The sequence below is a fragment of the Pelodiscus sinensis genome, chromosome 4 (assembly GCF_049634645.1).
Source record: "Pelodiscus sinensis isolate JC-2024 chromosome 4, ASM4963464v1, whole genome shotgun sequence".
NCBI classification, from domain to species: Eukaryota; Metazoa; Chordata; order Testudines; family Trionychidae; genus Pelodiscus; species Pelodiscus sinensis.
Window position 1 is genome coordinate 121,720,382 of NC_134714.1, and position 10,955 is coordinate 121,731,336.

At 49.0% G+C, this 10,955-nt stretch overlaps 1 protein-coding gene across 3 annotated transcripts in view; it reads left to right on the forward strand.

The window, feature by feature from the left end:
- Window positions 1-9,807, forward strand: part of RNH1 (ribonuclease/angiogenin inhibitor 1) — a 36,924-nt gene extending 27,117 nt beyond the window's left edge. For all 3 annotated transcript variants that reach the window (XM_006124857.4, XM_006124858.4, XM_006124859.4), the window contains exons 7-10: window positions 1,120-1,290; window positions 2,574-2,744; window positions 6,528-6,698; window positions 8,972-9,807. In XM_006124857.4, coding sequence (XP_006124919.2) covers window positions 1,120-1,290; window positions 2,574-2,744; window positions 6,528-6,698; window positions 8,972-9,059 — 601 coding nt within the window. In that variant the 3' untranslated portion in view covers window positions 9,060-9,807. The remainder of the gene's footprint in view (window positions 1-1,119; window positions 1,291-2,573; window positions 2,745-6,527; window positions 6,699-8,971) is intronic.
- Window positions 9,808-10,955: the final 1,148 nt, after the last annotated feature.

A 10,955-nucleotide genomic window follows, 5' to 3' on the forward strand; every position in this document is an offset into this window, starting at 1 on the left:
CTTAACTTGATTAATTTGTGGTTTTTGGAAAATGTCCATGCTTCGTTTAAATCATTGCTCTGGGGCTGGAGATGAGGGGTTCAGTATGCAGGCTGCCCCAGGGAGAGAGGACTATCCCAGCCCTCTTAGTGCAGCAGCTTGGGGGCCTGGTGAGAAGCATCTCTCCATGAGCACTGCAGCTCCTGCGGGCACAGCCAGGGCGTGGTGCCCATCCCCCAGCTGGGGTAGGCCCAGGCTTGTCTGCCCTCTGCACCCTGTAGCCAGAGTGAGGAATGCAGGAAACTGCACTTCCCCTCACTTTCTCTCTGATGAAGGGGAAGAGCCAGCAATGTTCCGTTCGAATCGGGGAGAAAGGAAGCGTAAACCTGCCCACTTCCCTAAAGGGTGCGTGAGGGGTGGGAGGCTCGGAGCTAGGGCAGTCCTGGTCACGGGAGATGGGGCATCCCCAGCCAGCCTTTTCACCTGCTTGGTGATTCTGTCTCTTCTGTTTGGTTTTATGAGATGCAGTCCCATCCCGCTTTCCTGGCACAACCAAACCCTTTGCTTTACATTATGATCACAGGAAGCTGTGTACCAAATGTCATGGTCCTAACTCTTGCCATTTAGGAGGAGGAGTTGAACAAACAGACAAACTCTTTCCAATATAGAGTAGCTATTGGCATGATTTTGCTGTCTGAGAAACTAAGTGCCTGGCAAATCCCTTATGAAATAGGCTGCTCCTCAGATCCCTTCTCTCAGCTACGGTTGGGTGAAGAACACAGCCAACTAGATTGGAAAGGACAATGTCAGTAAGTGACCCAGTTCTATGAAGAAGGAGGACTAAAATTCATTACAGCCATGTTCTGTTGTTCTGCTCAGTTCTCTGTACAGCACTACAAACCCAACTCCTATATCTTTTTTAGAAAGGGTTTTTTTTCCATCTGTGATGCAGGGAAGCAGGAGAAGGCTGTTTATACAAAAGGGACTGGTAAAGTAAATGTGTGTCCATAGAACAAGCTTCTTAGAGTTCAAAAGACATTGTGCATGTCTGCCATTGGAAGTAAAAACAGGATTTTATACACTCATCTGGGGTGAATCCTAAGCAAATCTTGAAGCCAGCATTCTGGTTGTGTTCCTCAGGTTATGGGAGTGTGGTCTCACACCTGCTAGCTGCAAGGATCTCGCCCAAGTCCTCAGAACAAAAGAGTCCCTAACGGAGGTGAGCCTGATTGGTAACGACCTGGGAGATGCAGGAATGGAGCAACTGTGTCAAGGACTGAAGGATCCAAAAGCCAAACTCCAGGCACTGTGGTAAGCTGCTGCCTGGTTTCTTTACAACTTCCATTGTCCTCACTTATTTATTTTTTTAATTTAACAAAGACCTCTCTGCGCCCACGCAAACATCCTTACTGATTCACATCCTCTAAGGAGGGGAATAGTTCTTTTGTTTAGCAGCATCCCAAAGAGATTCTGGAGCACCTAGCCAGGCCCATACGCAGGGGTGTGTGAAGGCTGCAAATGCACCTCCCCACAGTCCTTCATGGTCTGCCCTGGGGCCAATTCCAGTCAGCTTGGGGAAGGCAGGGATGGTGCATTGCCCCAGCCTTCCCCCTCTGGCTCTGGCTGATGGAAAGAAGGCTGGGGATGATTCCCCCTTTCCTTCCTCAGGAGTGAGGGTGGGGCTGGGGCATGGGGGTGGGGCAGCCACCAGCCTCTCCCACGGCTTTCCCCTGCCCCCTCCCCTCCCGACAGAAATTCCTGCCTATGGGCCTGCAGCTTATTGAAAATCAGTGGTATTTATGCTTCCAAAAACCTTTCAAGTAACTGGAGATTTTTCAAGATCTAAGCAAATGAGCATCATCAAGTTTGAGCCCACTGATGTTATTTCGAAATAACCATGTGAGCGTCTGCACAGCAATTCTGTTATTTCGAAATAAATTTGAAAGAACGGACGGCTTATTTTGAAATCTGTAAACCTCATTCCATGAGGAATAACACGTATTCCGATATAGCTATTTCAAAATAGCTGTAATGTTGGATGCTCCACTGCTGCTATTTTGAAATAGCTCTTCCCCAGGGCCATTCAAACTAATTACTCTCCAGTGCCTCCTGGGGCTCTAAATCAAGGTCGTACGCCCACATTAGGGGAGCCTGCCTCAAACTAATTTTGAGGCTCCCCTGTAGTGTAGACGCGCTATTTCGAAATAGAATAGCTGAAGTGTGCAGTGTAGATATCCCCCATGTGATCCTGTTGAGATTGTCTCATCACTGGTCTTGTGTGCCTCTTGGGTTCTTTGAGGTGGGGACATAATCTTCCTGTGATGGAACAGGACAATTCAGCCCCAGACCTTGGGGAGGTTATTAAAATAGCATGTCTAATCCCTGATGGGAAAGGACAGATGGTTCAGACTTCTAGTGTGATTCCCACCCTATCTAAATAGTTCGAATCGCCAACATGAGGGAAAAGGATGTGAGGCACTGGTGAGAGAGGTTAGCAGCCATAGAGATTAAAGATGGGAGAGGAAGGCCCATCGGACCATCCAGCCTATACGTCTTTCAGCTCCTAAAGTTCTGGTTTCTTCTCTGCATTGCAGGATAAGGGAATGTGGTTTTACAACTGCCTGCTGTAAGAGCCTTAGCTCTGCTCTTGGCACAAACCAGACCTTGAGAGAACTGCATATGGGTGGCAACAAGGTAGGAGATGCAGGGGTTGAAATTATCCATGAAGGACTGATGAGCCCCAACTGTAACTTACGGTCTCTATGGTAAGTAACTTCTTTCTCTTTCACTTAGTTATTGGTCGCTTAAAAAAAAAATGGGAGTGGGTGAGGATAAGGTGCAGAGGCTAAAGAGGAACAGTTACAAAATATCAAATAGTTCCAGCTGAAAACTGATGCTTAGTTATATCAGTCATGGCTGAAAATTGAATGCTGTTGGAGTTCATTATTTCCTGATTTCAGCTACACTTCAGTGAGTGTTGCATTAACTTCCTGTTCTGTGTAGCCAGGACAGCAGCTGGGTGATGTCCAGTGTTGCCTGTAAGTGGAGCATTTGAGTGGCCACCCAGAAAAGATTCAGATGACACCACAGCTGGCAGCATGTGTTTCTGAAGGTGGTGCACATACTTCGGTGTGCACACAAAATGTATTCTACACATGGATGGAAAACCATTAGAGGGAACATTGGTGATGTCTTGGTGGCACACTGAGTTGGTGCCACTAGGATTACTGTGGAAGATGGTCTCCTTGAAGTCTTTACTTCCCACAGATTCTTCCTTTTTCTTAAAATGGGGGCTCTTTTGTAAGAACTAGCAGATGTTAACTCAGTGGTGTCTTTGGGGTATAAGCCACGCGAACTAAAAGACCTGGAGGAATCTTCCTAGGGACAGATTAACCCAAATCTGCTGATTGCAGGGTTTGTTGCACCTTCCTGTGAAGCAGCAGGTACTAACCACTATCAGATAGCTGGGCTAGATAGATCACTGGCCTGACCTGTGTCTGGTAGTTCCTGCGTCCTAATGCTAGAGTACGAACCCTGACCTGGGTAACAAGTATGTGTTGCTTTCTTTGCTGTAAACTTGTGCAAATCCAACACTGTTCCAGCTCTGCTAGAACGAAGGATGTTAAAATGTGGTTAATTGACTTGTTGACTAGCCGCTGGAGTTTCTGTTGACTAGTCAATAAGCTCTTCCACATTCCTCCTTTGAAATGTACAACTCCGCATATAGCCCGCTGACTCCAGGTTGCTCCTGGGTGCCTGCTTTGAAATGCACAAGAGTCCCCAGGCCTTGGCTGAACTCAGTCCCCCACTGACCCCGGGCTCCATGCTACACTGCATGTTGCTAGGAGTCCAGGATAAGCTGGGGAGTCCCCAGCTGACCCTGGGTTCCATGTAGCACTTCCCTGGAACCTGGGATCAGCTGGGGGCTCCCCAGCTGACGCAGGGCCCCACAGCGGCTACCCTTTGAATCCTCAGCTGACCCCAGGCTCCACTGCCCCCTTTAAAACTGGCAGAGGCAGCAGTTTCAAAGGGGAAGCCCCTACCCACCTGATCAGCTGTGTGGCTGCTTTCCCTTTGAAACTGCTGCCTCTGCCAGCTGATCCCAGGTTCTGGGGAAATGACATGGGGAGCCTGGGGTCAGGCTCCACGGCTGCCCCTTTGAAAAGCCGTGTGGGTGTTTCAAAGTGGCAGTGCTGCACTTTGAAGTACCCCTTGCCCCCCCCCTTTGCTGCCTCTAACAGAGGCAGCAAAGGGGGGGGGTATCGACTAGTCAAAATACTATCTGATAAGCAAATACTTATTGGATAGTCGACTAGTCTTTTACATCCTTAGCTAGAACAAGCAACAGGTCGGTTTGCATATAGACTGGCAGACTGGTCCACATTGGACTGTCAGTAGCCAGTGATACACTTTCCTCCGGATTGAGGAAATCTTGCTAAATAATACACAATGCTGTCACCCTCACCTCCTCCTCTCACTCCTCCTTCTCCCCACCCCCTGGCTGCTCTAGATGTACAAAGTGAAGCCAAATGGGCCGGAGCCTTGGAATCATGGGTGCCTCTCATGGCCGCTCTAGCCATGGCTTTCATGGATTCTAGAACCCGTAGGTTCGACTAGAAAGCTTCTGTCTCACGAGATCCCTTGGCTGAGAGCTGAAGCTGGTCGGCTTCTGAATGGGAACGACTGAGTGCCAAGAGACTGTTTGCCTTCTCACAGAGGTAGATAAGACTAAGCTCTGGTATTGATTCAGTGACATCTGAATCTCCCAGCCGATAGAAACCCAGGGGCTTGGCCATTAAACTTATTAAGGGTTATAGCAGGGGTTCTCAAACTTTGTGATACCGTGACCTCGCAACTCCCTGGGGGGTCGGGACCCACAGTTTGAGAAACGCGGGGTTATAGCTCAGACTTATTGTGCTAGTCCTGGATTTACAGAAGGACTGGTCCTTCCAAGTGCAGAGATGTTAAGTAGCGGTTAATTAATAAATCGAGTAGTCGATGGAATTTCCATCGACTATTTGATTGGTCAATAGGGTGGGGGGCTTGCTACCGCTGTTGTGGCTCTACATTTAAAGTGCAGAGCTGTAGTGGGATTAGCTCCAGGGGCTGGCGTAAGCTGGGACTGCTTCAGGACCACTGCGGTTCTGCTTCCGCTCCCGCATTGTGTAGATGGTGCTGGGGAGATCCGGCTTTCAGCCATCTCCCCCAGCACTGGCTCCTGCTCCCCCACCTGTACTGTCTCTGATGCAGAGGCAGCTGAAGGGGAGGGAAAGTGAGTAGTCACTCGGCTACCCAATAAACCTATGCTTATTGGGTAGTTGATTACTCAACTAATCGCTTACATCCCTATCAGAGTGCCTTGGCTTCTTTCGGGTGCTATTTCAATTTGCCTCTGTTCTTTAGCTGTGTAAATAACCCAGTAATACCCCACAGATGTTTAGTCTAGTCTTTGTTTAGCTTGGCAGTGTAGTAGTGTAATCAGGAGAGAGAATAGCCTAATGGCTCAGTCTGGCTGCACAAACCCTACAACAGATTCACCCAACTGGTTAGCAAATTGAACAGCTCCTTTAAGGCTGCATGTCCGTGCTCATGGCACAGTGCCCTTGTCCATAGAGACCAGACTAAACTGTGACTAGGCAACAGACACGCAAGCCTGGTTCCCTAGCACACTATCTATTGACTGATCACACTGGTGCACACACAAGAGTGGAATTTGGTGGGAACACTGATCGTGTACAGTTGAGATCGCCACTTGCGCAACACCAAAACTCACCTACCATAATATAGGCTGGTCTTATTTCCATCTACTAGCTGGGAAGGGCCAGATTCTGAGCAGCTGGTGTTTCCATGTAGCAGAGGACTGAATTTAATCACAAATGTCTAACGCTGCCCCAGTTCTTGTATGTTCCCTCTAACTTTTCCCATCCGTGCAGAATGAATTTTGTGCACACCAATATGGAGGAGTTTGTACATATGCACCAAGTTATATACATTGTGCACACACATTATATTATACACACACACGCATTGGTGGATATAATATTGGTGGATATAACAACATTTATATGGAGGGTTGGGGCTGAGGGGTTCGGAGGATGGAAGGAGCTCAGGGCTGGGGCAGAGATGGGGTACAGGCTGCCCTGGGGCTATTGCAGGGAAAGAGGACTCTTTATCCCCTCAGTAGCACCTGGGCTGGGGACAATAGGCACTCTGGCAAGGCTGTGGCTGGGGGAAGGGTGCAGAGAAGGGCTCCCCCAGCTAGAGCAGGGCTGGGCGGATTCCTTGACTGCCTGCATGGCACTTAATAGGTTGCTGTGTGGCCTACAGAGAATTTGGGCTCTGAGCACCAGAGCCTTTAGGGGAACACGGGCTTCATATAAAGTACACAGGTTGTTCTATCTACCAGCCTCTGAAATGGCAGAAAGACGCGAGACTGGTGGTGGTGTTGCCTGTGGCAGTCCCGGTTGGGGTGTCTCCTCCAAAGAGATCAAAGTGACTCTCTTGTAAGTCCTTGCGCCTCAGACTTTGGCTTCTCCCTTTCCCTGCAGGCTGGGTAACTGCGATCTCTCAGCTGCTTGTTGTGGGCATCTGGCTACCATCATCTCTTCCAAACAGTGCCTCACAGAGCTAGACCTGAGCAACAATGCGCTGGAGGATGAAGGCGTGAAGAAGCTGTGTGAAGCCCTGAGGCAGCCCGGCTGCAAGCTACAGCAACTAGTGTAAGTGGTGCTCGCTTTGTAATCTTTCCACAATGAGCTGGTGTCTGGGAAGCCCCTGTTCTTGCTTTTAACTCCCAGAGGAGACAGGGCAGCAAGCAAAGCCTTCTCTCAGGAAGCTAGTGCCTAAGGGAATCCATGACTTCCTGCGGGAGGTGAATTTCTAATATCTCTTTCAGGAGCTGCCTGCCCCTTTAAGGCTGCATGTCCATACTCATGGCACAGTGTCCTCCTGTCCCTGTTTATATGGGGATGGGTAGGGGGAACCACTCCAGCCTAGTTGGGCTGCCCAGGCCAGGCCTGCTGCAAATGGGGGGCTGCTTCAGCCCCCACTGGTTAACATGACCAGTAAGCGTCACCTGGTAAGAGGGGAGTGTTGCTGTCCCCAGCACCCACCTTCCCCGTGCTCGGGACCAGGGAGGCTGGAACTGCGCAGTCTCCTCCTCCTCTCCCGGTGCTCCATGCACTCCCTCGCCTTTCTTCCCCCTCTGCTGGTGCTCCAGGGAGGCTGGGGCGCACCCAGCATGCTGCCTCTTCTCCTTCTCCCCTCTGAGGGGGCAGGCATGCTTGGTGCACTGCCCCGCCTCCTCCCTGCAGGGGGCGGGTCCTCAGCAGAAGGGCTGGGCTGTAGGTGGGGTTCGGGGTCCTGCCTCCCTCAGCTGCACCAACCCCCCATGCAGTTATGGGTGGAAAGGACAAGCAGATGGACCCCGCTGCGGTAGTAGAAGGGAGCAGGGGTGTGCGTGTGCCAACGCTTCTCTTCTTGCTGGTGAAGTGAGCCTGTTACGTTTGGGGCCAAAGAATCTCTTTGCTGTCTTTTCTTTAAATCGTCTGACATCAGATCACTCGTGCCTGTTGTGTGGAGAGGCCTTTCACGGAGCTGTGGCTGAGACAGCTGGTCCTGCGTGATTGCTTGGCTTGAAATAGAACATAAATGGCTTGCCAGTGGGACACTTCCTGTTCCTACCTCCTCCATGCTGTGAAGTGGTTTTAATCCCATAGCCTGCTCTTTGCCCAGATGGGGGATGTGAAAGGTTAACTGGGGAGCCTCACTCTAAATGGGTGATTCATACTTACTGCTTCCAGTTAACTGGTAGTCTGGGGGCTGGAGCAGCTCCCTGCCTGCCATGGACTGAGGCTGCTCTTGTGCACAGCAGCCTCTGTCTGCAGTGGGCCTGAGCACCCCACAGGCATGGGCCACTTGGCGTCCTGAGCAGTCCCCATCTCGGATCCCGACTAATCGGTCAACCGGTTAAACATTTGGTCAATCTAATGTTTAATTGATTGACAGGGATTTTACATCCCTAGTCCAGACCATGCCCTGCTTGCTGAGGAACAGAGAAACTGCCACACGGGATGAGATCCACAGTCTGTCCAGTCCCGTATCCTGTCTGACAGTGGCTGATATTAAACTGAAAAGTGGTAAACTACAAAATGGATAAATGGGAATACTTGTCACATTGCACAAATAGACTGGACATCCCTGCCACAAGTAGTCACTGAGGCTAAACCCTTGTCAGGACTCAAGGGAACTGGATGTTTACATGGACGACAAGAATATCCAGAGTTTCTGTAGTTTTTTAATGCCTTGCCTTGCCAAACATTCTGCTTCAGCCTAACGCCCATCTTTAACTGTGTGAGAGAAGGACAAGATCTACATGCGGGGGCAGATTCTTCCACCAGCCTGCTTTGATTCTGGCTCTTGTCAGAGAGGGGGTATTGGAATGGATGGACCATGGGTCTAATTCAGTCTGGCAGTTACTAATGGCAGATCCTTCAGTTGATTGTTTCTGCCTAGTGTAGTGTAGTTACACAATGACTCTCTCCTTAAATAGCCTTGCTATCTATTTAGTACAGCCAAAGTCTACCTCGGCTTAATAGCTCTGCCTTAAGCCAGGCCTACGCTAAAGGGGAAGGTCAAATCAAGATATGCAACTCCAGCTACCTTGTTTTGAGTTTCCCTGCCATCCACACAACGGGAGGTGACAGGAGTAGGAGTACTGGATGCTGGGTAGGGGCACCATCTGAGTTTGATTTAGCAGGTCTTAACTAGATCTGCTAAATCAAACTCCAGAAGACTGATTGCAGCAGCTGTTGATCTTCTGCTTGGTGAAGACATGGCCTTAAGTTCAGTCTTGAACCAGGACTGACAGGACAGTAAAGTATTGGCTCCCTTTTTTCCATGTTTTCCCAGAGGTCACTGTATCTTTGCTCCCCAGCACTTCTTAATTTGATAGCGTTCTTGCTGAGATGGTTACTTCTTTTTTCCTTTCCAGTCTGTACGACATCTACTGGAGTTCTGAAACAGATGATGAACTGAAGGTCCTGGAAGAGTCCATACCTGGACTCAAGATTGTTTCCTGAGTGGTGCAGTTCAAGATGTGACCATGTGCTGAGCACTGTCCTTGCCCTCTTTCTGGCTCTTTATCTGAACTCTTCATAGATGCAGTTAACCAATGAGTTTAATAGAGAATGTTTGTTTTTACAAAAGAGAAAAAATCATGGAATCTCTACAACACAAATGTCCTTCAAGGGAATTGGCATCCTGCTGTGTATTCTTGAATATACCAACTCTGAGGCTCACCTGAGCTTCAAAGTTTCATTAGAGCATCTCTATCCCAGAGGTGAAGAATAGTAGGCATCTTCAAGAACTGGGCTGTTAGCCTATAGAGGCAGCTCTAAAATGCCTATTTAATGGGTCAGTCAAAATTTCTAGAAGATTCCCGTCTACTAAAGGGTTGGCAAAAATAGAACCACTTGGTGAATGTTTAGGGATCAATAGATACTGCTTTTGCTGAGTTTCTGGGGAAAACTATCAGGGAACAAAGCAAAAATTGACACTAAAGTAACTCATGCATTCTTTGTGTAAGAGGTCAGTCTCCACCTGGGAAAGAAACCTTGGCAGGAACCCCTAGAAAAGGCCGATAAGGGTAGGTGCTCACTTAATACCAAAACTTTCTCTTTAAGAAGCTTTATAGGATTTTTTTTCCACTACAAGTAACAATACTGTCTACATCTGCTAAACTGAAAGTGGGTAAATTCCATGACCTGTTCTGGCAAGGGTAGCTCTCTAGAAATGTCATTCTAATAAATGTTTTACTGCAAAGAGGTATATGAGTCTTATTCTCCTCTTGTTCAGAAAATGTTTTGAAGTGATGAAGGGACACTAAAGGTTGTTGGATCTACAACTTCAACCTACCTTTCGCTGCTTTAAGGCCAGTCTGCCTTCAGAACCTGTATGTTTCTATTGGCTTACATTTCTATTGAAATCAAGGAATCAGGGAGGCACCCAAACAAGTGGCAGCAGGAAACCTGTATGAAGCCAAGATTTAAGCTTCTAATAAGCTCTGTGGAAGACTGAGTAGAAAATAATTTTAGTACCTATTTGAGAGTCTCAATTTCGAGGTATATATTTAATCCAAAAGTCTGCAACTTCCTGTCCTGTTGAACCCCACTCAAATGAGTGCACTGCACACCCTCAACACAAGAGATAACTAAAGATGCTTCAGGCCATGCCACCCAAATCCAGAGTGGCCTTATACAGAGAGGGAGACCTAGATCAGTCTCTTCGTTTGCCTGAAGAAACAGCCTGACTCCATGCTAGCGCTCATGAAGGCCACTTCAGTAACGGCTGCCAGAGATTGTAAGCACCATAAGCCACAATCTCCCTTCCCAAGGAGAAGCCACAACTGGTCAGAGAATGGGCTAACTAAGCTCAGTGTCATGAAGACTAGCTACAACACCCTGTCTGTAATTTTGCAACCTAACACCCTTTCCAACAGCCCCGTATGCCAGGGAGTGGGGTGGGAGGAAGGGGGAGGGGAGTGACCTCACCCAATGATGCGAATTGCCCCATCCCCCAGTAGCAGAGCAGGAATCAAATGCCCCTTCTCGACATCAGTGGAAGCATTAGCCTGCTCGAGCAAGGTTCTGAATCGGGCCTACAATGTCAAGGCTGTTACAGGACAAGTGCTGTGTGGGGTGACTAGGGTTGCCAACTTTCTAATTGCACAAAATGGAACAGGATGGCCCTGCTCCTTGTCAGAGGCCCAGCCTCTCCACTCACTCCATCTCCTTTCGCTGGGCAAGGAGGTGGGGAATGGGAGGGGGGGGGGTGAGGACTCCATTTGGGGATGTAGATTGTAGGGTAGGGCCAAAAATGTGGGGTCCAAAGTGAGAGGGGGGACTCAGGGCTGGGCTAGGGGGGTTGGCATAGGAGGTTGTGTGTGAGGGCTCTGGGGTGGGGCCAGGGATGAGGCG